We start from the raw sequence: 27,746 nt of genomic DNA on the forward strand, positions 1-27,746 counted from the left end.
TTATTTAAGTCTGTCATTCCAGTAATTAACATAAATCATCTATGAAAGGTGAAACTTTCTTACCTTGAGAGATGTTTAATGCCCTGTCCCATTTGTTGGTAGTATCTAGTGGGTATAAGCCAATGTGTCCTCCAGCAGTAAAATCATTTTTTCTATCCAAATACTGCTGTACGGATATTTTGATAATAACACTGTAAGAGTTTAGAAGCCTTATTTTTTCATAGTTTACTCATCCATTTTTATTGCTTTCATGAGACTTGAATAGCTTTCTGAGAATAATGTGGTAGTAAAGTTACTGATGTTTCAACCTGCAAGTGAGTTACAATTTGTAAATAAAATATTTGTAGTCCATATGTATAACTTCAGTACTACTTGAACTGTAATATTAATATTTTAATGTCATTTATTAACATTATATTTTGGAGACTGAAAAATGATTGAAACTACATTGGGAACCCAGATTCCTAGAGCTGGAAGAGTAAGCCTGAGCCCTTAATAAACCATCAACTCCACCCTAGTCCTTGGCTGGGTATGGAACTAAACCAGCTAAGACAGGTGATGTAAAATTAAACTCCGGAAGAGGCGCTCCACACAGTTTTTAGGATCCTGAGTTTAGAGTATAATTATACTAACTCTCTAAAAGCTGTCTTTTTTACCAAGATCACCTATTTTACACAGTAAGCTGTTTAGAGAACAGTTTAAAAATATTCGATTAAAACAAATGCTAAATCATCCTTTAGCTGTTTTCTTTGCCAGATTGAGCCATCCTACTTTATTCAACCTTTCTCAGTGAAGTTACAGGATAATAATATGGCATTTCGGAAAAAACAGAAGAAATGCCAGCTTAGTCTTAAATAGATATTCTTACCCTGGGGGTCTGTGGATTTGGACGGAAAGAAAAAATTATACTTTATTTTCCCTAACCTGTCTCAGAAATTGAGTATTTTCCTCTATTACTATATCACAAATTAATTTTTGGCTATTTGGTTATTTCAAAGTAATTCTTTTCTTTGTAACCCTGTGTATTTTATTTTATGAATTTAGAAACATTTTGAGAAGGGGTCAATAGGCTTCACCAAGGGCCCGTGGCAAAAAAGAAAAGTTACACTCTGTAATGTACCCAACTTGGAAAATTTTCAATGAGAATTCTCAGAATGTGCTTTTTTGCTTTCTTTCTGTGTTAGAGATAACAGTGACTGGTTATATACTTCATTTAATGTACTATTGTACCTTTAGGTTTATGTACAAGTTAATAAAGAAGCAGCAGATGATAAAAGTGTAGTAAAATCAGCACAGGAGTTCTTCCAACGATTGGAACTGGGCGATGTGCAAGCGCTTTCACTGTGGCAAAAATTTCGGGACTTAAGCATTGAAGAGTACGTTCGGGTTTACAAGGTACTGGTTGACCCTCCCTTCTGCTTTCCCATGATGCGGTGCAGCTCTTGGCTGTAACCTGCATAGTAAAGTTGCTTGTGTTTTAATAATAGATCCATAGATGAATTTAAAATTAGGACTCAAATTTTGTGTTTTGGGCTGAAAGAACTGCAAAAATAATCCTAAACCAGTATCAGGTGATATTCTCATACTTCATTTTTATCTGGCTTTTCTGTTCTAGCATTCCTTCACCTTTTCGTATTTATTTTTTGTTCTTTCACTTCCTTAAACTGGTATGTGATAGTTAATAAATTGATTCATTTAATAAACATTTGGTGGGTAGGGAATAATACAACAGCAAATAGAAGAGGAAAACCCTTGTTCTCGTGGACCTTACGTTCTAGCCTAAAGACAGAGCACAAACTAAACAAATTAAAGATAAAGCAAGAAACAACTATTTTTTTAATTAGATGGTGTTAGATGCTAGCTGAGGAGATCAGATATGGAGTCTTTAGGTGGAATGAGGAGAATTTTGTAAAGAAGCCCATGTGACTGGAGTAAGTAAGCAAGATGAACGACAGGAGAAGGTTGAAGAGCTAGTAGCATGTGGGGCATAATTCTAGGATTTCTCTAGGGCTATCCATTGCTTTTTGTGGTGATGGGAATCTTCTGTATCTGTGGCCGTCTCCTTCAGTAGCCACCAACCACATGTGGCCTGAAGTGTGAATAGTGTGACAGAACTAAATTCTCAATTTTGCTTAATTCCAGTTTAACAGTTTAGATTGTCACTTGGGCCTAGTAATTACTGTATTGCAGAGCACAGTACCACTGTGAGGACTTGACTGGTATAGTGAAAACTATTAGGAGGTTTGAGGAGAGGAGTGATTTTTTTTTTTTTTTTTTAACAAAAATAAAGAGACAGGTCCTCGCCATCTTGCCCAGGCTGGTCTTGAACTCCCAGATGCAAGTGATGCTCCTGCCTCAGCCTCCTAAAGTGCTGGGATTATGGGCATAAGCCACCACACTCAGCCCTTAATTTAATTTTTATTGTGTTCATGTGTATGACAGGTGGTAGAGCATCCTTAATTTTGCCTTAGGGTAAGAATAGGAGATTCAATTAACATTTATTTGTCTTTTTGTTTCTGAACTCTTTTAGCGTCTGGGAGTATATTTTGATGAATATTCAGGAGAATCATTTTATCGTGAAAAATCTCAAGAAGTCTTAAAGTTGCTGGAGAGTAAAGGACTCCTACTGAAAACAATGTATGATCAGGTTTCTATTCTTTAGTAAAATTATTTGTTGTTTGAAATTGTTATTGATGTATCCTTTGAGTAAGGACAACAGAATGCAATGTGCAGCTTTCTTGGGATTTTTTATAGTGCTTTTTCCTGTTCAGAGTACTTTCCCATATTCTGTATTTTGCTGCCATAGCAAAAGCTGTTAAGGTTTGGAGAAACAATGTTACTTGTTTTTTTATAAAGATGGGAACTGAAGCACAGAAAATATAAGTGACCTTCCTAAGGTCATATAACCTAATAATGGTATAACTGAAAAAAGGAAATAAATCTCATTATCTTCTGACTCAGTTTTACCTTTTAAAAGAAGTCCCTGCCTTTTCAAAAAATATTTAAGGTAGCATGTGAAAATAAGTATACTATAACAGGCTTATAAATGAGGAAAATGATGAAAACAGGAAGTAGAGGCAGGGAAAGTAATATGAAGTCAGAGATGATGTTAGCATATCCCTCCTGGAATTCTGTTCCCTTGCTTATGGTAGATTTTTTTCTTTAAAAAAAAGGTTGTGATTGATGAATGACACATTGTATATGTTTATGGTGCACAACATGATTTGATATTTATATGCATACTGTGAAATGTTTAAATCAAGCTAATTAACATATCCGTCACTGTTACCTACTTACCTATGATGAGAACATTTAAAATCTCTGTTAGCAGTTTTCCAATGTACTATGCATTATTGTTTATTATACTCACAATGCTGTACAATAGATCTCCCGAACTTACTCCTGTTTAACTTTGTAGCCTTTAACCAGCATCTCCCCATTCCCTGCCCTTGGTAACCTCCATTCTACTTCTCTGCTTCTATGATTGGAATTTTTTAGATTCCACATGTGAGACTATACAGTGTTTGTTTTCTGTACATCGTTTATTTCACTGAGCATAATGTCCTTTCAGTTTATCCATGTTATCACAAATGACAGGATTTCCTTTTTTTTAAGGCTGCATATTACCTGTTGTATATTACCTGCATATTATCTGTTGTATAACATTGTATATTTTAAAGTCCACTCATCTGTTAAGGTTAATTCACATCTTGGCTATTGTGAATAATGTTACAATAACCATGGTAGGGCAGATTTCACTTGGACATACTGATTTCAATTTCTTTGGATGTATACCCAGATGTGAGTTTGCTGGATCATATATATGGAGGTTCTGTTTTCAGTTTTTTGAGGAACCTCCACATTGTTTTCCGTAATGGCTATACTAACATTCCCACCACTAGTATACAAGGGTTCCCTTTTATCCACATCATTGCCAACGTTTATCTTTTTTTTTTTTTTTTTTTTTTTTGATAAAAGCCATCTTAACAAGTGTGAAGAAATTTCTTATTGTGGATTGTGGTTTTAATTTTGCGTTTCCCTGATGATTAGTGATGTTCAGCACCTTTTCATATACTTGTTAGCCTTTTATTTGCCTTCTTTTGAGAAATGTCTATATGGGTCTTTGGCCCACGTTTTTGTTTTTCTTTTTTTTCTTTTTTTTTTTTTTAAGTTCCCGGGCATGTGTACAGGATGTGCAGATTTGTTACATAGGTAAATGTGTGCCATGGTGATTTGCTATTTGCTGCACCTATCAACCCATCACCTAAGTATTAAGCCCAGCATCCATTAGCTATTTTTCCTGATGCTCTCCCACCCCCCATCCCGCAACAGGCCCCAGTGTGTGTTCTTTCCTTCCTTATGTCTCTGTGTTCACATTGTTCAGCTCCCACTTACAAGTGAGAACATACCATATTTGGTTTTCTGTTCCTGCATTAGTTTGCTGAGGATAATGGCTTCTTTGGCACACTTTTTAATTGAGTTTTTTTTGGTGGTGGTGTTGGTTTGGTTTAGTTTTTTGTTTTTGTTTTTCCATTGAGTTGAGTTCCTTATATATTTTCCTATTAACCTCTTATCAGATACATGTTTTCCACATATTTTCTTTCATGCTCTAGGTTGTCTCTTCACTTTGTTGATTGTTTTCTTTGCTGTGCGGAAGCTTTTTTAGTTTTATGCAATCCCATCTGTGTATTTTTGCTTTTGTTGCCTATGCTTTGAGGACTAGCTCCAAGAAATCTTGATGCCAAGACTTCAGTGTTTTCCTCTAATAGTTTTACAGCTCAGGTCTTAGATTTGTCTTTAATCCACTTTGAGTTGAGTTTTGTACATGGTGAGAGATAAGGATCTAGTTTCATTCTTCTGCATATGGATATCCAGTTTTCCCAATGTCATTTATTGAAGAGACTGTCCTTTTCTTTTTATTTTTTTGAGGCGGGGTCTCGCTCTGTTGCCAAACTGGAGTGCAGTGGCGTGATCTTGGCTCAGTGCAACCTCTGCCTCCTGGGTTTAAGCGATTCTCCTGCCTCAGTCTCCCAAGTAGCTGGGATTACAGGCACACGCCACCACACCAGCTAATTTTTGTATTTTCAGTAGAGACGGGGTTTCACCACGTTGGCCAGGATGGTCTCAATCTCCTGACCTCGTGATCTACCTGCCTTCACCTCCCAAAGTGCTAGGATTGCAGGCGTGAGCCGCCGTGCCTGGCCAAGACTGTCCCTTTCTTACTGTGTTATTTTGGCACCTTTGTCAAAAATCAGTTGACCTGGCTGGGCACGGTGGCTCATGCCTGTAATCCCACCAATTTGGGAGGCCGAGGCGGGCAGATCACCTGAGGTCGGGAGTTCGATACCAACCTGACCAACATGGAGAAACCCCATCTCTACTAAAAATACAAAAATTAGCTGGGTGTGGTGGCACATGCCTATATTCCCAGCTACTTGGGAGGCTCAGGCAGGAGAATCATTGGAACCCAGGAGGCAGAGGTTGCGGTGAGCCGAGATCGAGCCATTGCACTCCAGCCTGGGCAATAAGAGCAAAATTCCATCTCAAAAAAAAAAAAAAAAAAATTCAGTTGACCGTGAATTTGTATCTAGGCTGTCTATTCTATTCCATTGGTCTCTATGTTTTTGTCTAGTATGATGCTGTTTTGATTACTATGGTTTGTAGTAGATGTTGAGATTAGGTAGTGCGATGCCTCCAGCTTTGTTGTTGTTGTTGTTGTTGTTATTGGAGACAGGGTCTGGCTTTGTCATCCTGGCTGTGGTGCATTGGTGCTTTCTTGGCTCACTACAACCTCCACCTCCAGGTTCAAGCTATTCTCCTGCCTTAGCCTCCCAAGTAGCTGGGATTACACGCATGTGCCACCACACCCAGCTGATTGATTTTTGTATTTGTTGGTAGAGATGGAGTTTCACCATGTTGCCCAGGCTGGTCTTGAACTCTTGGCTTCAAGTGATCCACCTGCCTTGGCCTTCCAAAGTGCTGGGATTATAGACGTGAGCCACTACAGCTGGCCCAGTTTTATTCTTTTTGCTCAATATTGCTTTGGGTATTTGGGGGTTCCATATAAATTTTATGATTGATTTTTCTATTTCTGTGAAAAATGCCATTGGAATTTTGGTAGGGATTGCATTGAATCTGTAGATTGCTTTTGGTTGTATGGACATTTTTAAAATATTGATTTTTCCAATCCAGTAATACAGGATATCTTTCCATTTATCTGTGTTTTGATTTCTTTCATCAGTGTTACATAGTTTTCAGTGTATAGATATTTTACCTCCTTGGTTAAATTTATTCCTATTTTGATTTTGTTGACGTTATTATAAATGGACTTTTTTTTAAAAAATTTCTTTTTCAGATAGTTTGTTGTTGTGTATAGAAATGCTACTGATTTTTGGCCAGGCGCGGTGGCTCACGCCTGTAATCCCAGCACTTTGGGAAGCCGAGGTATGTGGATCACATGAGGTCGGGAGTTTGAGACCAGCCCGGCCAACATAGTGAAAACCCGTCTCTACTAAAAACACAAAAATTAGCTGGATGTGGTGGCGCATGCCTAATTCCAGCTACTTGGGAGGCTGAGGCAGGAGAATTGCTTGAACCTAGGAGGCAGAGGTTGCAATGAGCTGAGATCGTGCCACTGCACCACTCCAGTCTCGGTAACAAAGTGAGACTCTATGTCAAAAAAAAAAAAAAAAAAACTACTGATTTTTGTATGTTGATTTTCTATACTGCAACTTTACAAAATTCATTTATTAATTCTAACAGTTTTTTGGTGGAATCTTCAGGGTTTTCTACTTATAAGATCATATTCAGAGTTTTCTATTTATAAGATCATATTGAAAAAAAAATCATACTACCTGCAGAGACAATTTAACTTCTTTTCCAATTTGGATACGTTTTATTTTTGTTTCTTGCCTAATTGTTTTCTAATTTAGCTTTTAGCTCCCTGTCAGCTAATCAGAGAAATACCAGTGAAAGAAGCCCAGACATCTATAATGTAGAGGCAAACCAATTGCTTAAGAGACATGTCACTTTTCATAGTACTAAAGCAAAATTTCTCCTGTCATATTTATAAGGAAGATGTGAAACGTAGTTAATAGCATCCTCAGTAATGTCCCTAAGGAAAATTTTTAGATTGTCATATACAGATGCCAAAGTTTGGTCATACAGGAAAGACAAAAATCTGTAGTTTTAATACTTGGGTACTTTGTGGCATGTTAAAAATTAGCCCAATATTGAATGTTATAATACCGTAGAAGGAGAATGTGTGACATTTCATAGTTACGATGCAGCTGCATCTCATTTTTCAACTGGGTATATTAAAGATTTTATTTCTGAGTACCTTATCCAGAACTACAGATTTAAAAGCTAAGATAACCAAATATTAATTACATCATACCCATTCGTAAGAGATTCTTGGTCATATTCTTGTTTTTCACCATTGTTGGTTAAAGCTTGAATTGGCATTGCTTATTGCAATGTGGGTAATAAAAATAGCTTCTGGTTTGCTGAAGATAATGTTTTAGATATTACAATTTTAAAGGTCTGAATTTATTATGTTGCTTCAAAGTTACCTTTTTGCATTTCTAGAAAAGGAACGGCTGTTGTAGATCTCTCTGGGAATGGCGACCCCTCCTCAATTTGTACTGTAATGCGAAGTGATGGTACTTCTCTCTATGCAACCAGGTTTGTAACCTCTGTGAGGGTAAACATTTGGTTCTAAATCTATTGCTTTCAGATGAAAAACTGTTTACAATTATGCATTATCGAACTCCACAGCTGACGACATTATTCTATAAGCTGTAAAACTGAAGTACTTCATAATCAACTAAAAGTATTTTACAATGGCATGTTGGCAGGAAATGTATACTAAAAGATGACCATATTAGCTCAGGGGTTTCCTCATGCTGTAAAGAACATCTTACATGCACATAAATACCAGACCTCATTGGGATTTGGTAAAGTAGGCTGAGGGAGAAGGCAGCCATGTCACATTTTTTTTCCATCTGTCTCCGTGACTGACCTTTGTGGAAGGGCCAATCTCTGTTCATCAGTAAGAAGTGGGTTTATCAAGCACTCTTATTTCTGGGACAAAGCTAATAGGAAAGAGAAGCACTGGTGGCAAAAGTGTCTCCCAGGCCAGAATTTTATATTAGGTCACAAATCACTTTTGTAACATAAAGTCACGATATTTTGTTGTTGTTATATTAACTACCGTAATTTATTCCAAACAAATTATGTACCTTAACACCTCTACTTTAAGCAACCAATCAAGTCTCTTAATTTCCCCTTAGGAAATTCATCTCTTACCTTCTATTACTTTTTGACATTTCCCTTGACCAATTCTATGCAATTGGGATTAGGAAATGAGAAGAGCTTATATATCTAAGAGGTACATTGTTTTTCTAGATAAGCAAATATGTATATTAGAAAAGTTTTTTGTATCAACTAATTATTGCTAGACAGATTAAATAAATAAACCCTTGCACAGTAGTTATAAGAAGTAGCCATTGAGAACAGAGGCTCTGTAAGTATTCGGGTCTGGTTAGTGTCTTTTTTGGGCTATCATTAAGTCTCAATTTTTCAACACCTATATTTTTCTTTGGAAAAAGAAACATCCCATCAGAAAAGGGACCCTATGACATGAGATCTCTATAACTATCCTGATTTGGTGTTTTTTCAGGCTGTCATTAGATGTAGACTTTTCTGTGTATTTACCTTAACACCTGTACTTTCTTTTTTTCTTTGAAAATAGTTTTCTTTTTGCCACTTACTGAAATGGTAGATTTTTCGCTTTGCTTTAATGTCAGTTGCTTCTGCCTTCTAGTGGGTTTTGTATAGAATACCTTTGTGTGGGGGTTGTAAATCAAAGTTGTTATAGCAGACAAAAGTGCAAGAGAATACTGAAAAGAGCAGAGTGTGAGGCTGGAGACCTGGGACTGTTGTTTAACTCTCTGGGCTGATTCTGTACTTTGTGAAATGAGAGATCTGGATTAAATGACCTGGCACTTCTTTTGGCTTTGAAATTCAGTTTCTACAAATTCAACCTAGAAATTGTTCTTATTCTTTTGTGTTTTTTCATTGGATCAAAAAGTTTCCCTTTGTTTTGTCCTTGTCTCAAACCAAAAAAATGTAACACAAGTGTGTATTTGTGACATCATTTTTGTGATAATCTGCTATACAAGTTTCTCAACATTTTAAAAGTATAATCCCTCCAGGCAACTTTTTCAGCTATATTTTTCCTAATTGCCAATTCTCATGAAATTTTATCCCACAGATATTCTGTATCTCTGTATATATTATATGCATATCTGTGGTTTATGCATGAAGAATAAGGTTTTTTGTTGGCCAACTGTAGTGGCTCATGCCTGTAATCTTAGAACTTTGGGAAGCCAAAGCAGGAGGATCACTTGAGACCAGAAGTTTGAAACCAGCCTAGGCAATATAATGAGACCCATCTCTACAAAAAATATGCAGTGGCTCTTGCCTGTATTCTTAGCACTTTGGGAGGACGAGGAGGGTGGATCATCTGAGGTCAGGAGTTCAAAACCAGCCTGGCCAACATGATGAGACTCTGTCTCTACTAAAAACACAAAAATTAGCCAGTTTTTGCCTCCATTGAGAATGCATGCTCTTTGCAATGTCAGGATCATGAGATAGGTACTAATGACATTTTGACGATCCCTAACATTTCAAAAGATCGAGAAATGTTTTCAGTCTTTCCAGTATCATATGTTGTTAATCAAAAATAGCTCTAATTTTAAACTTCAATATTTCATAATCCTTGACTTGCAATTTTGGTTTATTTTTCATTATTTCGTGTGCCAGCTAGATACTTGTATCTAATCAGAGATAAAAGAGAAGTTCTGTCAAAGGACTTTATGGCCTTTTTTTTTTTGGAGACAGAATCTTGCTCTTTCACTCAGGCTGGAGTGCAGTGGCACGATCTCAGCTCACTGTAGACTCCACCTCCCACTTCCTAGGTTCAAGCGATTCTCCTGCCTCAGCCTCCTGAATAGCTGGGATTACAGGTGTGTGCCACCACGCCCAGCTAATTTTTGTATTTTTAGTAGAGACAGGGTTTCACCTGTTAGTCAGGCTGGTCTCGAACTCCTGACCTCAAGTGATCCTCCCACCTCGGCCTCCCAAAGTGCTGGGATTACAGGCATGAGCCACCGCACCTGGATGACTTTATGGTCTTTTAAATGCATTAGAAGGTATCCCCCTGACTGACCCAAGACTTTGAAAGTCCTTAGTAATACTAATAGGAGAGTATCTAGACAATACCTGTTTACTACATCATCTATATTTTAAATGTGTTCGTTAAGAGAATATATTGCAGAGAAGTAACAGGTGATTCTTTTTAGTAGAGACTTAATCATAAAACATTTACCTACAAGACACTTCACCCAGAGCTATTTTAGTTGTTATTACTACATGTTGTAGAACTTTTATATATTAATTTTATTTATTTATATTTATTTTAGGTTTTACTTTTGCCAGTGTTTTTATTGTTGTTTTCCCCAAACCTATTTTTATCATTTTATATCAAAATGTGGTATTTGAATTGTCTAAGTGTGGTTAGAATTCCTCAGGCTGTGGGGTAATTTAAGTTCTTAATTAGAAAATGCTCATTGCTATTAAATAGGTAAAATCAATTATTACCCAGATCTGCTTAGTAACTCTTGGTTTATGGCCACTTTTTCAGAGATCTTGCAGCTGCTATAGATCGAATGGACAAGTATAATTTTGATACAATGATATATGTGGTAAGTAATCAGAACAAAAAATTATGATCTCTAACTCATGAAAATTACAGAGGTAGAAATTGGATGCCATGTTGAAAAACTATGGAAAACTAATTATGTCAAACTACAGAGAGAAGTCAACATTAAGTATGTTTAAAGTGCGCAACTTCTATTTAAAAGTTTAAACACTTAAAAATGAAAAAGTTTACATTGCTTCATAGTAAGAAAAAATTACCTGAATCAGTAAAATGGTTATGTGAAATTAATATATACAGATCACCATAATGCAAAGTTTTTTTTGTTTTTTAGTTTTTAATTCTGAATTGGGGTCAACAGTTGTTTTTAAATAACTTTATTTTGAAGTAATTTAATACTCACAAGAAGTTTCAAAATAGTACAGTGTTTTCCCCCAAAGATAGTATATAACCATAGTACTTTTATCAATATCAGGAAATTAACATTGGTAGAGACCTTACTGAAATTTCGCCAGCTTTTACATGTACTCTCCTGTAGATGTTTGTGTGGGTATGGTTTTATGAGACTTTATCACATGTATAGATTCATGTAACCATCACCACATTCAGAATATAGAACTGTTCCATCACAAAACAAACTCCCTCGTGGTCAACCACTTAATAATCACACCTTCACCCAGTCCTAACCCCTGGCAGCCAGTGCTCTGTTCTTCAGCACAATTTTGTCACTTTAAGAATGTTGTATAAATGGAATTATACAATATGTAACTTTTGAGATTGGCTTTTTTCACTCAGTATAATGAATGCCCTGGAGAACTATCCAGGCTGTCCTGTGTGTCGGTAGTTCGTTCCTTTTATTGCTGAGTGGTATTGTAGTATCTTTTTCCCCTTTCCTTACTTACCATGTGAAACCTTCCTTTTCACTTAGAAGAAAAGTTGCCATCAAATATTTATTTAGAGCTGAACTTTGGTCTCAGAGACCAGGGTCATCATAGCCGAGAGGGCAGAAATTTAAATGGAATACTCAGAAGGTTGAAGTTCACATTTCCTACTGACTCAGTGGAGTGCTACGGCTCTTATTCCCCTCCCTTGTAGAGCACTCCACTTAGACACTCTTCTTGTGGCATCCTCTTTGTGTTTACTTTAAACGTATCGATTGACAAAGACTTTAGTCTGTCAAACCTCAAATATCTTAATTTGATTCAAGTCCAACCTATTTCTGTGCATTAATTTGTAACTGTTCTTTTATTTTATATATGTTTTCTTCCCAAGACAGATAAAGGACAAAAAAAGCATTTTCAGCAAGTATTCCAAATGCTGAAGATCATGGGATATGACTGGGCAGAAAGGTAATGTCTGCATGGTTCTTAATTGTCTGTGCAGAGTCAGCTGAGCCTGAAAATGTACCTAGTGGTTAAAAGTTTTTCATTCAAATTTAAATTCTTTGTTTCAAGATATTAGTATGGAAAAGTAGATTTGATTTTTGTATTATGTCTTGGTTATAATAATTTCCACCTTACAAACATTTAATAACTGTATTTTTATTAGTTATCTGCTCTCCATGGCTTAGTTTTCAAAATTCTTAATCCACATCTCCTTTTTCTCCTAAAGGCAACTAGTAGTTTAATCACATGCTGTTGATTATAAAGTGAAGATGTGCTTAATGTCCTTTGTAGCATACAAATCACATCAATTTCATTTTATTAATTTTTAAAAACTCTGAGGGTTAAAGTTCAAACCACTCTCTGAAAGGTATTATATGCTTTCAGCAGCAGCTCTTGTTTAACTTTCAGTTAACTAGATGCCCACTCTTTTAGGTGCCAGCATGTGCCCTTTGGAGTAGTGCAGGGAATGAAGACTCGAAGAGGAGATGTCACTTTCCTAGAAGATGTTTTAAATGAGATTCAATTAAGGATGCTACAGAACATGGCTTCAATTAAGAGTGAATTCAGTTTTTTCTTATTAAAGTCATAACTTACATGCCACTTTTATGTTACTCTGGACTTTGGGCAGTGTGATTTATTATGTCTGTCCCTCCATTGAAGTGTCACTAACTTTGTCAGAAATAGCTTTCACTAATTAGAGGTGCCAGAATTTTTATACTTACTACTCGGGAATTGGTCACTTCAATAATCTGAATTGCTATAACCTTGGTCCTCTTTTCATGAACAGCTTGTCATTCTGTTGTCTGGGTGGTCACGTGAAGTTTCTATGTTATAATTTGGATTCAAATCACAAGTCCTTATGACTTTAACCTTCATCCCTGGAAAACTAAGTATCAGATGTCCTACAAGTATCTTTTGAATAAATAAATTTGGATTTCTTTTCCTTTAATGTAGGCAGGGGAAATGTCATTATCAAAGGTAAAATAGCCTAAATTAGGAAAGTAAATTACTCATTCTAAATCTGTTCCTGATTGTCAGCATGCATTTTTGGCAGATATTACCTTCACTTGGATCTATGATTGGCACAGTGTCATGTAGAATAAAGATAGCTGCCTTTGTCTGTTTCAGCAACCAAAGAACTCAAGAACCCACAGGAGACTGCAGAGAGGGTCGGGCTCGCAGCACTCATTATTCAGGTCTGTTAAGACTCCTATCTGTGAGGCCCTTTTGTTCGGTACTAGAGCAAATCCCAGCAGTGAAGATTTCCTCTGTCGTTTTAGGACTTCAAAGGTTTACTCTTATCTGACTACAAGTTCAGCTGGGATCGTGTTTTCCAGAGTCACGGGGACACAGGAGTCTTCCTACAGTACACACACGCCCGCCTCCACAGGTGAGAAGAGGCTGCAGGGAAACCTTGTACTGCACTGTGCTTCCCTAGGTTGGGTCCTGTGATTCTAAGACCAGGGGCCCTGTTTTCTGGACTTTTCCAATATCTTCTATTCAGATCTGACTAGGATAGGCCTTCTTTTAGGGAAAAAAAATTTTTTTATTGAGCATCTATGTTAGAAATACATTTATGTGTATTATCTTAGTCCTCAGAATAACCCTGTCGAAGAATATACTGTTACCTCCATTGTGTATGGATAAAGAAATAGATTTAGGAAAATTAAAGTATCAGATCAAACAGTGTTGGCATCAAAGTCTAGGGCTGTATTAAGGAGACCAAAATTGTGTATTAGAAGGTGATGTTCATCACTTGGAGCTCTGTGCCCTTGTATGACTTTTTAATATTTTGATGTTTTTAACTTTAAACTTTTGATAACAGTTTGGAAGAGACTTTTGGATGTGGGTACCTGAATGACTTCAACACTGCTTGTTTACAAGAGCCACAGTCTGTTTCAATTCTTCAGCATCTTCTCAGGTACGATGTTTTCTAGGGATCATCAAGTGTGCTTCTGCTTATCAAAATGGCTATTAGCATTTTTGCTGCCCAGTAGAGTCAACAGGCCAGTAGCTGCCTTCTGCCTCTAGACTTTTCCCAAAGGGATGCCTAAAAAGTGATTATTTGCATTTTGAGGGCAGAGGGCATAGATTAAGACAATGCTCAAGGAGGACAGTCTTTAGGTCTTCAGAATATTATCACTGATGAATAGCACACGTGTCTAGCCACCTCGGGCTCACATAAAGCCTTATAAAAGCATAACCTTTTAGTTTGAGTAAGAGCATCTTCTTGCCCTCTGTGATAAGTGAAGGAAAACACCTGCCTTTGTGCAGCTTCCCAGAGACCGTAAGTCCTTCATTTGCCTCTTGGTTTCGGTTCATAACCTCAAACACATGTATCTGATGCTCCCATGCTAGGCAAGACTCCACACATTTTAGCTCTGATGGGCATTGTTGGTGAAGCTAAACATGCCAGAGCTTCATCTCTAGAAGGGGTATGGGTGGTTATGAACAAGGCGGTTTTCTTTGATTGCTATATAGTAGTCAGTGGTTCTTTCCTGGGATCAGAAAAATTTACTCACATGTACAATAGCTAATGTGAGGAAAAATAAGCCACCTGGGTTTTCTTAGCATTGAGGGTAGACTTTGCTCATTTATATTTTATGTTCCTAAACATGGCTGGAGGCTTTTTACATTCACCAGCCATGATTAAAAGTTTTGCTGTGGACTAGGTCTAGGGAATAGCAAGATGATTTTGAAGTCCCTGCCATCAAAGAATTTGTAAGAAAGAAAAATGTTCCTTTGCCTACAAGTGTACACACAGTTTTTTCATATCCTTCTACTCTTTTTTTTGAGACAGAGTCTCGCTCTGTTGCCCAGGCTAGAGTACAGTGACTGAATCTCGGCTCACTGAAACCTCTGCTTCCCAGACTCAAGCAATTCTTCTGCCTCAGCCTCCCGGGTAGCTGGGACTACAGGCACTGGCCAACACGCCTGGCTACTTTTTGTATTTTTAGTCGAGGACGGGGTTCACCATATTGGCCAGGCTGGTCTCAAACTCCTGACCTCGTGATCCACCCACCTGGGTCTCCCAAAGTGCTAGGATTACAGATGTGAGACACTGCGCCTGGCCATACCTTCTTCTCCTAATCATGTCAAGTCAATCTTATATTCATGATCTTTTAATGTCTAATGTCTTAGTGTAACATGTACAGTCTTTTCCTGTTCACTGTTACTGTCATCTTTTAGGTTCGACGAGGTGCTTTATAAGTCATCTCAGGATCTTCAACCCAGGCATATTGTCAGTTACCTTCTAACTTTAAGGTACTTTATAATCTTCCTGTTTTCAGATGTTTAATGGCATTTGAGACCTTTCTTTCATCTAAAGGTTTCCTATAAACAAATTCCTTGTTCTAAAATTTGATGTGCTTTTAGTTACAGGAATTATTGCTTCATCTATACAAATTAGCAGTTAATGTTTCTTCCTTCATTCAGTGATACAAGGTACTGTCACTAAGACTGGAGAATGGGAACTGACAACTCCACAGTTACAGCACAGTGCATGTGTGTTATATTAGAGTGAACATAAGAGACGGTGTTAGGACAACCAGCCCAGCCTTGAGAGATCAGAGAGGGCTTCTCAGAGGAAAGGAGATATTAATCAGGAGAAGGAATGTGGCTGGGAAGAAGAAAAAAGCCCAGAGTTGAGCAAGAGCATAATAATACATTTTAAAGGATCCATAAGCATTGTCCTGGGAGGCTGATAAATGAAGCGTGTATAAACCTGTTTGCCATGGACTGAGGCATTTAAACTTATTTTCAGGGTAGTGGGGTCCATACAGGTTTTTTAAGCAGAGGCGCAGAAAAATAAGCTAGAAAACTTAATTTTTCTAATCTTTAATCACAATTTCATGGTGTCTATTTTAGAAACTTGAAATCGAAATTATTCAATCCACCCTTGTATAGCAGCAGCTGTATCTTCCATAAAGCTATTTAATGAAAGAAATTTTGCTTTTACTCAATGTTTATTGAAATCAGACACTTATCAGGACTGTTTTCTTGATTATACTTTTTACCTTGTCTTCTCTAGATTTATGTAAGGATTTTTTTCTTCCTTTAAATGACACTTAAGACATACAGAGGTGAAGAAGTCTTTTTTTTTTTTTTTTTTTCCTTTGAGACGGCATCTCACTCTGTTATCCAGGCTGGAGTGCGGTCTTGGCTCACTGCAACCTCCACCTCCTGGATTCAAGTGATTCTCCTGCCTTAGCCTCCCTAGTAGCTGGGATTATAGGCGTGAACCCTCATGCCCAGCTAATGTACAAAATCTTATGAAATGTCATTTTATCATTAAAACTGGTATCTTAAGTATCATTTCTTCGACACATTGTTATACTTGATGCCATACCTAAATTTAAAAAGATACTTTAAAGAAGTGTGGCCAGTGTGTGTGTGGAGAGTGGATAACTAGTTTCTACCCACCTCACTGTACAGAGGAAAAGGCCATGCTGTGTTATACATTTGATTGTAGGTTGTCTAAATGAGGAAACATGATTAGAAAAGAATCTTTTATATTTGTGAAATTAACAATGAAATCATAATCTTAAGAATTGCCCACCTCTTAGTAGTAGAATAGGGCTGAGATCTAAAGCTTGAGTTTTGAATTCCAGTTTCAACTTTACAGTTTCGAATACATCCTTTAATGGTTCTTTGCTTTATTTATTAAGTTGAAGGAGTAAGATTAGGTATCAAGCTCATATCTTATAACAGGAAATTACTGCTGGTACCATCGTGATTTCTCTCTTCCTGTTTCAGTCATCTTGCAGCTGTGGCACACAAAACACTACAAATAAAAGATAGTCCTCCTGAAGTGGCTGGGGTATGTTATGTTGAATATTTTCTGTATAATCCCTAGCTCCTCAGACTAATATTACTAAGTCAGTTTTGTAAATTTTTCTAAAATAGCATTCTGTTGTTCAACTGTAGTAGTGTACTTCCTCAGCTAATAATTAGGCTGTAACAATCAATGTTTATATACTTCCCAAAATACTAGACTATGAAGCACATTTTCCTACATGAAATATTATAGTGATGTTTCCCTTATCTGAAGGCATGCTGTATAATACTATCACTCCCACTCCATGACACTTTATGTACAGGTCTTAGTATAAGGGATGCTAGGAATTTATCTTCTCTTGCCTATAGTAACTCGAGGGCACTTTGACATATTGTTCCTGCTTTAAATTAAAAAGAATTACCTTTAAAACCATTCTCATATATTGAATACATTCCTGTTATTGAATATTTTACATCATTCTTTATTTTGTAGGCCAGACTTCATCTTTTCAAAGCTGTCCGTTCTGTCCTAGCCAATGGAATGAAACTTCTTGGAATAACACCTGTATGTAGGATGTAATTTCCATTAAAATGCCTTTTAAAATGTCAAATGAACTCTAGTTATCTATTCTTAGATGCCTTACTGTTCAGAATAATTTTTTTTTTTTTTGAGATGGAGTTTATCTCGTTGTCCAGGCTGGAGTGCGATAGTGTGATCTTGGCTTACTATAACCTCCGCCTCCCGGGTTCAAGTGATTCTCCTGCCTCAGCCTCCTGAGTAGCTGGAATTACAGGCATATGCCATCATGCCCGGCTAATTTTGCATTTTTAGTAGAGACGGGGTTTCTCTATGTTGGTCAGGCTGGTCTCGAACTCCCAACCTCAGGTGATCCGCCCACCTTGGCCTCCCAAAGTGCTGGGATTACAGGCATGAGCCACCACGTCCAGCCAAAGTTAAACTATTATTCTGTGTCAGAATCTGTATTAAAGTTATTCAGTCTTAATCCTTAAATAAATAAGTCATCTGAATTATCTTATGGTCAGTAGGTATTTAAATAGACATTGAGTTTTTTTAAACCCAAAGCTTTGTGGTCTAATGGGGCTAAAGGATTTGAATTTAAACTTTGGCTTGAAATTTCTTACCATGTCATTCTTCCAGAAACTATTCTTATATATGATTCTATAGTAGATTATACATGATTCAGAAACTATTCTGAAATGATTTAATGTTTTCATGAAATAAAAGAATTGGTGGGGGGGGGGAATTATCAATTTTCTTGTAATTGTGGCTAGTTTGGAATAAACATAGGGAGATCAAAAATAAGCATCTTTCTGTTAATATAGCTGACAGCTACTCCTAGAGACAACAGACCTCATGCCTCCCTTTGAGTTAACATATACAGGTAACTCTTACTGTGTGAATTCAGGAACTAAATACATTTTAATAGCAAGGAATTACTTGTAAAGACATTGAATTAGGATCTTTTTATAAAATGTAGTCCATTCAACCATAATTTGAAATGGAGTTTCTTATAGTTTCCTTCATATATCTTCATACTGGTGACATACATTTTGTGTGGCTTCATTAGATAACATGAGCATGGCTTAGGCAACAAGAGTAGGATGTGGTGTGTTTGATCAGTACGGCCATCTTCATCAGCCAGCATTTCCATTCAGGTCTGCTATAATTTATTCTAAATGTTGCTAGTAGTAGTCTTTTGAATACCAGTGACAGTCTATTTTTATGAATAAAGAAGCAAATTAGCACAAACTGAAGCTTCTCTAGAGTGAAAATTATTTCAGATTAGCAATTATGACTTACCTTCTTAGTCCTAGAAAAGATTCAGCCTTGCAGTTCCAATTTTAGTGCCATAACTCCCAGATAGCTAATTTTCGACTGTCAAATTTTTCTTAGCATAAACCAGCCAAGGGATAAAAATGTAGAGACATGTTTTACACATCCAATATCCCTCTCTACTTGTTTGAAGAAACTTTCCCCTTCCAAGATCAGTAGTGTCTTCCTGAGTATTTGAATCTTGAGTGAAACCATACAGGAACAGTAATGGGTAGAGCCAAATATTTACAAAAGCTAAAAAGACTTTTCATTAATTCTTAGATCCAAGACGCTTGTAGCCCTGATTGTGGACCTTCTTAAAAATTCTTTTTTGCTTAAGGCTTGCCCAGAGTTGATTTGCAGCCAGAGAACCCTAACCGATACAATTCTACATATAGAAAATAACAGTGCATTATTTTAATGGTCATATGTATAATATAAAAAAGTGATTAAACAGAATTCAGAATTCATATAAAGTTTATTGCTGAATTTCCCCATTAACATTACAGAAAACACTGAAATTTCACAAATTATTGAGAGTCCAACAGTTAAACATACTTTATTTAAAAAAGTACAAAAGTGACATTAGAAATTTTTTTGAAGAAAAGTACATCATCTAACAGCAAAGAAATATGAACCAGATAATGAATGGCACAAATATAGCACTAAAGGGCTACTCAATCACCACCGAGAAATCATCTGAGTTATGAAATAGATTCATTTTGAGAAGTTACACATTCAGTTTGTTTATGAACTAGTCTGTCTTGTTTCTGCCTCTTGTAAGAAAAGAACTAGGTCTTTACTGCTGCTAGGACAAAATACTGTACATGAATTGGAGAATAAGGAGGGGTCATTCTCCCCTGGTACCTGAACAAGAGAACAGTTAGTACAGAAATGGCTTTGGCACTTTAACCCTTAGACATTGTCCCAAACCTTGTTACTTGAGTATTGTAACCTCACCATGATTTTTTTTTTAACACTGTATCATCTCCATACTTATGTACAAATTATATATATACACAATAATAAAATTCCTTCATTCTAAAACAATAGTTTGACCCCAAACAGGTCCACATTAAGTTTCTGTATTAGCAGTTCACTCCGATAGCTTTGTTTGTTGTTTCCACATACAGCACTGATCTTAATTCTTATGCCATATAGTTAATTTTTTATTTGTTTATGCTACCTTCTGGAATTGACTTAAGGCTCTAATTTAATGCAAATGGTTTAGTCTTAACAAGAGTCTCACATGAGGCTAAAATCACACACCAATAACTCTCTCCTTTGAAGCTGTTTCTCCTTGTTGGATGGATGTAGTGTCTTGTCTGGGTAATCCATAGAGATATATGGAAACACATACAAGAAGAGTACCCAGGGCAAAGGTGAATGCTGAAAAGGAAAAAAAAAAAACAGCTTTATCTGTATGTGTGTCTTTAAAACTGCCTAATGATCAGTTTAAAATTTTGAAAACTCTTAATTGTGGGTTTACGCTATCAGATCATATTTATATGATGGCAAGGTTTAGAAAGGTCTTCTATTACAGCAAAAAAAAAAAAAAAAGGAGGGGTGCGGCAGGGCGGGTAAAATCCAGGCAGTGTTGATCACTGATTAGACTTTTTAGAACATGAGTATGCCTAACTGACACTGACCACTCTGACAAAGAACATACTAATTTCCCTATAAAATATATAATTTTTTAAAAATGTAAGTATAAATATATATATATAAGTACAAAAGAAAATGTGGTAGAGTTGGTGAACCTGTGAAAGTTTAGAGTAAAAGATAGTTGAGCAAAATTCAGTTAGGTGACCATTCAAACAAATCAAAAAAATCATAATTTCTCAATAGGAGATGAGGCAATAATTTACTACTAGTCTTAACCCTTTTTTCATCTTTTTTTTTTTTGAGACGGAGTTTCGCTCTTGTTGCCCAGGCTGAAGTGCAAAGGCGCAATCTCGGCTCACCGCACCCTCTGCCTCCTGGGTCCAGACAATTCTCCTGCCTCAGCCTCCCAAGTAGCTGGGAGGAGAGCATGCTCCACCATGCCCAGCCAATTTTGTATTTTTGGTAGAGACAGGGTTTCTCCATATTGATCAGGCTGGTATCGAACTCCCGACCTCAGGTGATCGCCCGCCTTGGCCTCCCAAAGTGCTGGGATTACAGACACGAGCCACTATGCCCGGCCCCTTTTTTCATCTTAATCTTAAAAATCGGGATAAAAGAAACCAAAATATAACTTGTCCTAACTTGACAAATACATTTCTATGACATCACGCTTTATTTTAGTTCACTCCTAACTGAAAAAAAACCAGCTGTGCCTTCAAAAGAGGGGAAGGTAGGACAAAAACTTACATCTAAACAGTTAACTGAAAGATTGCTAAGACATGCTAGTTGACCATCAGTAAGAACATTAAACAAAAGCATTTTATACTGTTCCTATGTACTTCTTATGAGCAATGCTATAAGGATTTTGTTGAACATAAAGATAGATCAGAATTACAACTAAAAGTTTACCTAAATCGAGTAGAAAAATATCTAAGGGAAACCTTATAAGTACCTGATGACTGAAATGGTAAGTGGTTGGTAAGTAGTGCCAGGCACTACTCTAAAGCACTTCACCTGAAAACAACCCTAGGCAATAGGTGATATTATTCCCATTTTACAGATGAAGAAAGTGTCACCCAGGGTACATAACTTCCCCAAGGTTACACAGTTACGAAATGGTACAGGCAACATTTGCCACACACTATACGTGGTTTTCTAAAATTTCTACAACATTGGCTTTTCCCTATTTCCATTTATAGACAGGAGTCAACTTAAAAATGAAATGTAAATATAAGCCAGGTCTCTTTTACTTGATATATTTAATAGCTATTCTTCATATATTGCTTTGTTATAATAATTGATCAGTAAAGAAAATGATTACACTATAAAAGCACCCTGAAATGTTAAGTCAGTATCATTGCTTAAATAATTTAGAAGCCAAATTAATGCTGGGTGTGTTATATTAGGACTAGCAAAGCAGTGGTACTGGAATGCCAGCTATATTAGTGAGTTTTATATTAATTACATATTGAATGAAACAAAGATATGAGAGACAAAATCTAGATTTTGATTTTGTTTTCAAAACCATCTCATACCCGAATCCAAACCAGTTGGAAAGTGCAAGCTGAGGGAGGAATAAAAGATGTTTTCTATATTCTTCTAAATAAGGAGCCAATATAGTTTAAACTGACTGCTGCAAATAATTTCCTAAAGTCTTTATATGTATTTCCTTGAGTACCTTCTCACATTCAGTCACTCAAGTTGTCCTATATAATACCTATAAAATACAGGGAGGCCTTGACTGCAAAAAAAGTCCCTTCACTTTCACATCAGTACCCCTCGTCTTAAGCTCTAAGACCACTTAAACAACCAAAGTACTGCTTAGCCACATCCCATACAACTATGAACAGCGGTACAGGTGGAATAAACTGTAGTAACAAAACTAGGAATTTCTGTAAACAGTATGGCCAACTGCCACTTTCAAATAAAGGAATACATGAATCGAGGAAATGAGAGGCTTTTCCATGTTAAAAACTCAACACAAACTAAGACATACTTATCTGTAATCCAAACAGCATTACTGAAGCAATGGTGGAAAGGACAATGGCCGCTGCTGCAGAAAAGCCTTTCATGATGTTGTCTGTGTACTTAACCACAACAGAAGTGTAGAGGCCACCAACACTTGCAAGAACTTGTATACAGAAAGAAAGAAAATCTTATCACTCAAATAAATGAAACATTACATAATGGTGAGGCAGTTTTCATCCCCAGAGATCCATACTAATTTACCTAGGAAAAGGAAAACACTGTTTTCCTTAGGAGTCATCTGAGAGTTTGTACTAAAATTGAGTAGTAGTTCCTATATAATATTGTTTTTCCAAAACAATGCCCAGAGGGCTATGTGGTGCACTAAATTTTACACATTTTTTGCTAATATGTTAGATATTTTGGGGCATTGCTATCCCAAAGCAATTTTGCCTTCACAATCAAAACTAAGTCAATAAAATGAAAATATATTCAAACTGGTATTTACAGTATCAAAGGATTAATTTCAAAATGTTATAACAGCTTAAAATGGACATCTAACTTAAAAAAGAAAATAAAGGATCTAAGAACCTTTGATTCCTGGATACTTACAGATGACAAACCAGACATAATATGTGTAACCACAGAAAAATCCTTTTTCTTTAATTTCAGCTCCATCTGACAAGTAGACGCCAACTAATGTCACAATAATCCCTGATAGATACATTTGAATGTTTCTCACCCAAAGAGAAGTATCTGAACTCTTTAAAACTTTTTCAAAATATACTCCTGAAAGAAGAAAATTAGACATGCAAATATTAAAGGTTACTATAAATTAATTTAAAATGTCTTTCCTTTAGAACAAGATCCTAGAGATATATAAAGTATATGATTTGGGGAACAAAACATACTTTACTTAAATGTGCACTTATGTAGGTTGTGACACATGGCATACTGTACATTATAAATTTATGTTTTTACAGAGTATATAGAATAACAGTGGAAAGTTTATAAGCTACATTTAACAGAAGGCTGTTAAGACAGTTTCTGCCTTTATTATAGCAGTAAGATAGACCACAAAAGCTCTCTGTACTACTTAACGCCAGTAAATTATTTGCTTTGGTCAGCTGAAAAACTACACTATTAAGAGTGAATTATAAACACACCCCTGTAATATCTGCCTACTAATGAATACTCCTAATTCTGCAATATAATCTATAATCACCGCTAGGAATCTTTTCAGAGTAACAACCAAAATGTAAGTAGAATTTGCTGTGTGAAGCCATTTTCCTTTAAAGCAGGGTTCCACAAGCCAAGTTCATACACAAGGTCAGAAGGATCATGAACTCCCCAACTGGATAATAAATTTTGTGTATATGTGCATTTTTCTGGAGTTGAAGGTCCATAGATTTTTTCAGATACTTCAAAGGAGTACATGATACCCCTCCCCCACAAAAGTCCCCTGTCTCTCCGGATTTATACTTAAAATGAATGCATATTTTACAAAGCCATTAAATATTTTAGTTAATAAACATCATGTTAGAGACTTAGGAATTGCCAGTGAAGTATTTATCAACTAAAAAGTCTAACGAAAAAGAAGATTATTTTTGATGAGTCTGTGTTGGAATGGGAACATAAAATAGCTATTCTTATTTTCACCTTTGATTTTACTTTCTGGGAAAAACATTTATCCAGTGCCCAGTTACCCCAAACACAGATATTAAACCACCCTCTGTTTCCTCAATTGTGTATTAAGAGAGTGAGTTAATAAAATGTTGAACATAATCATTTAACTATTCAAGATATTGCAAAAAATCAAATAGTATATTTTTTAGGTAACTCAATTTTTGTTCCCAATTTGTTGGTTTCTAGAACACAATGCTATCATTAAGTATATTCCTGAATCTATATTTTCCCCTCCTATACAATATCTTATTTACAAGCAGTATTTTACTTCTGTATTCAGCCTGCTTTCCTAATCAAAAATAGAGTCCTGACTTGAAATAGGTACAAATAAAGATATATAATAAAGATATATAGCTATAACTAATAAATTCCACTAAAAGCTTTAAGCAGAATATATTAAAAGCTATCATCTCTGCTGGAACTATTTCTAAAACTTTTTTTATGTTACACTTAATATTCATACTTTCTTATCTTGATGCATTGCAGGAGTGCTTGTCCCTACACGTACAACTCCAGACTTCCATGGATTTTTGATGTTAGTGATTTTGTGTTGTCTTTCCTCCCTGTTTGGTTGTTAGTTCTATGTATTATGCTTTCTAAGGTACTCTTGACCCACCTCATCATCCTACTCCATAGCTCCTAACCTGTTAAAGCAGAGAAAGAACTTGAGGTTACAGGGGGAAAAAAAGATATTTAGGTGGCAATATTAACAACCTAAAGCAGCAGGATCTGACTTGATGATACTGGCAGTTCCAGAAAAAAGGAACGGGCTTTCTGAAGGCTAATGTTCTCCATTTTCAGAGGTCTTTTTTCATTTACTTTTGGGTTTTGGGCTAGACTGAGATGGTCAAGGATAGATAACAGAAGTAGTTAACTGCAAGTATGAATAGGGATTGAGTCTGAACTTAGCTGAACGATGCTATACATTTACTGAAAAAACAGCTGACATAAAACTAAATATAAGCAAGAAGATAAAGTTTAATGGGAATAAAACTGAGAAAGCAAGATAAACTAGATTGGTGTCTAAATTTGATGTTTTCGAAAAATATGACAAAAGAATAAAACGATGCTTTCATGATTTACCTGCAAATCCTGAGCACAATACAGCAATAGCTATAGCACCAAACCCTAATAATGGATTTTGTTCCACCTGCAATATTAATTTTTAAAGTTATTTTTAGTGACTAATAAGAGTTCATCCAAGAGTCCAAACAAATAAATACAAAAACCTGTGTTAGTCTTACTAAAAGCATATCAGACACAGCTATTCTACAGAATAAGACAACTAAACAAACAAAAAGACCATTCCAGAAATTAACCAGGGCACTTGGCTTAAGTGAAAAATGTGTTCCTCAAATCACAGACATAGTATATGCTTAATATATTGTGTGCCCACTGTTTCCTAATATCAATAAGCACTCTAGCATGAACTTTTGAACAGGCCAAGTCAGCATGCTACTTAATTTTAATTTCTACTATCACTCTAACTTAAAAGCTTATAGCATCAATCCTGAAAATGATAACAATTTAACTCATTCCTCATCACCTACAGGATAAAGTGCTGCCTCTTAAGACTCCCCAATGTATTGAATTTTTAGTATGCCTTCTGTGTACCAGATACATTGTCTATACACATAGCTATGGTTTGAATGTCCACTTCAAAATGCGTGTTGAGATTTAATTGCCATTGTAACAGTATTAAGAGGTGGGCATTTAAGAGATGATTAGGTCATGAAGGCTCTGTCCTCAAGAAGGGATTGATGCCATTACTGAGGGAATGAGTTAGTTATCGAGGGAGCAGGTTTCTGATAAAAAGGATGAGTTCAGCCCACTTCCCTCTTTGTCACGTGGGATCGCTTCTGCCTTCTGCCATAGAATGACCCTCACCAGATGCCAGCACTGTGTTCTGGACTTCCCAGCCTCCAGAACCATGGGCCAAATAAACTTCTGTTCTTTATGAATTACCCACTCTGTGTATTCTGTTATAGCAGCAGAAAATGGACGAAGATACATACTAAATGAATAAAGAAGATTATAATACACAGCTCTGGTTCTTAATTTCTTATGTAGGCAAAATTGACAAGTATATATAACCAAAATAGCGTGAGACTAGTGCTAACAGATCCAAGTATATGGGTCCTAACCCTCTGTTTCACTTTATTTTCTCTTTTCTAAACTGTCAGGATCTTTCATCAGTCTTTCCTGAAAGATAAATACTATCTCAATAGTATCACTGAAATTAGAGGGTTGACGATTCATGACTGTAATATGACAAGTATATACCTTGTTCAAAATAAATAAGCCTGATATAAGAGAAGTACCACTTTATGGTACCTGAGAGAGCAAGCTTGGTCTAAAATGTTTGCATGAAGATAAAAGGAGAAACAGAAGATACTGTAGACCAGTGGTTCTCAAAGTATGGACCCTGGATCAGCAGCAGTGGTACCACCCGGGGGTTTGTTAGAAATAAAAACTGTCAGGCTCTACCCCAGACCTAGTGAACCATAAACTATGGGAATGGGCCCAGCAATCTGTTTTAACCAGCCTTCCAGTTGATTCTGATGTACACAAAAGTTTGAGAACCACTGCTATAGACTACACATTATTAACAAGGATACCTTCCTAATACAAATTTCAGGACTGACATAGATAGAATAAAATCATACTGAGATATCACCTATCCCAACAATTCTTGACTTTCCTGCCAGTTTAATCTCTCTACAGTTAGGAAAAATAGTGATGGAAACGGCTTATCTGGACTGGACTTGATTCTGACAAGAAACTACTGGGTGATGAAGTAGATGTGATGGAAACTTTGGAAGAAAGCAACCATGTGATCTGAGCATGAGCCAAACACAGCACAGTTAAGAGACATGTGCTCCAGTCCTGAATAAATCAAAATTCAAAAATGTAAAACTTGAAGTTAGAATTCCATGGCTCGTGAGAAGATGATTCAAGAGAGATAAAGAGTTACTGAAGAAGAAGGTTCTAGTGAAGAGTAAAAAAAAAAGAATACATAAGGAAATCAACATGTTTAAATAAGGGCATCTTCACTGAATTGATTTTACAAGAACAAAACTGAGGTATAGATCACCAAGAGGACTCTAACCAGGAATTTAAGAATAGTATCAAGAAATCGAAAACTCAGAATAAGTTGAGGCTTGCAAAAATACTGTAAGGCATTAAAGAAAGCTTTTTTTGAGACAGGATCTTGTGGTACTATCATGGTTCACTGCAGCCTCAACCTCCTCGGCTCAAGTGATCCTCCCACCTTAGCTTCCTAAGTAGCTGGGACTACAGGCATGCATCACCACATCTAGCTAAGTTTTAAATTTTTTTGTGGAGACATGGTCTCACTATGTTACCCAGGCTGATCTTGAACTCCTGGGCTCAAGCAGTTCTCCCCACCTAGACTACCTAGCTAAATAAAAGACTATCGAGAAAAGTAGGTGAGTTAGTATATATATATAAAGCATTTAGATAATGCTAGTATTTAGTGCCATATAAATGATTACGGCTGTTATTGTTACAATGATTACCAACAAAATGTTAGAACAGATTTAGAGATGACTTGTACTTAAAAAGTTTAACGGTCATCAGTGGAAAGTAGTGTGACTTCACTAAGTGTGAAACATACCAGATTTCCTTACTGAAATGACTCCTAATGTTAAGTGATGAGGGGAATTCCATAGGGATAATGTTTGGCAAGAAATCTGACAGACTGCATATTATTATTATTATTATTATTATTATTATTATTATTATTATTATTATT

General features: G+C 36.3%; 2 protein-coding genes across 4 annotated transcripts in view; one reads left to right on the forward strand and one right to left on the reverse strand.

Annotated features, from left to right (window-relative positions):
* The window catches only part of RARS2 (arginyl-tRNA synthetase 2, mitochondrial), a 74,339-nt gene extending 56,429 nt beyond the window's left edge, over nt 1–17,910 (forward strand). For both annotated transcript variants that reach the window (XM_023205251.2, XM_023205252.2), the window contains 12 exons: nt 1,237–1,395; nt 2,531–2,637; nt 7,588–7,683; nt 10,706–10,766; nt 11,993–12,069; nt 12,538–12,662; nt 13,234–13,301; nt 13,386–13,495; nt 13,931–14,026; nt 15,295–15,369; nt 16,861–16,924; nt 17,375–17,910. In XM_023205251.2, coding sequence (XP_023061019.1) covers nt 1,237–1,395; nt 2,531–2,637; nt 7,588–7,683; nt 10,706–10,766; nt 11,993–12,069; nt 12,538–12,662; nt 13,234–13,301; nt 13,386–13,495; nt 13,931–14,026; nt 15,295–15,369; nt 16,861–16,924; nt 17,375–17,461 — 1,125 coding nt within the window. In that variant the 3' untranslated portion in view covers nt 17,462–17,910. The remainder of the gene's footprint in view (nt 1–1,236; nt 1,396–2,530; nt 2,638–7,587; nt 7,684–10,705; nt 10,767–11,992; nt 12,070–12,537; nt 12,663–13,233; nt 13,302–13,385; nt 13,496–13,930; nt 14,027–15,294; nt 15,370–16,860; nt 16,925–17,374) is intronic.
* A 1,273-nt stretch (nt 17,911–19,183) lies between these two features.
* Nucleotides 19,184–27,746, reverse strand: part of SLC35A1 (solute carrier family 35 member A1) — a 33,901-nt gene continuing 25,338 nt past the window's right edge. For both annotated transcript variants that reach the window (XM_023205255.1, XM_023205253.1), the window contains 4 exons: nt 25,055–25,121; nt 22,898–23,074; nt 22,317–22,451; nt 19,184–20,104 (listed from right to left, as the gene is read on the reverse strand). In XM_023205255.1, the coding sequence (XP_023061023.1) occupies nt 19,977–20,104; nt 22,317–22,451; nt 22,898–23,074; nt 25,055–25,121 (507 nt within the window). In that variant the 3' untranslated portion in view covers nt 19,184–19,976. The remainder of the gene's footprint in view (nt 20,105–22,316; nt 22,452–22,897; nt 23,075–25,054; nt 25,122–27,746) is intronic.

The sequence above is a fragment of the Piliocolobus tephrosceles genome, chromosome 5 (genome assembly GCF_002776525.5).
Source record: "Piliocolobus tephrosceles isolate RC106 chromosome 5, ASM277652v3, whole genome shotgun sequence".
In the NCBI taxonomy this organism is placed as follows: Eukaryota; Metazoa; Chordata; class Mammalia; order Primates; family Cercopithecidae; genus Piliocolobus; species Piliocolobus tephrosceles.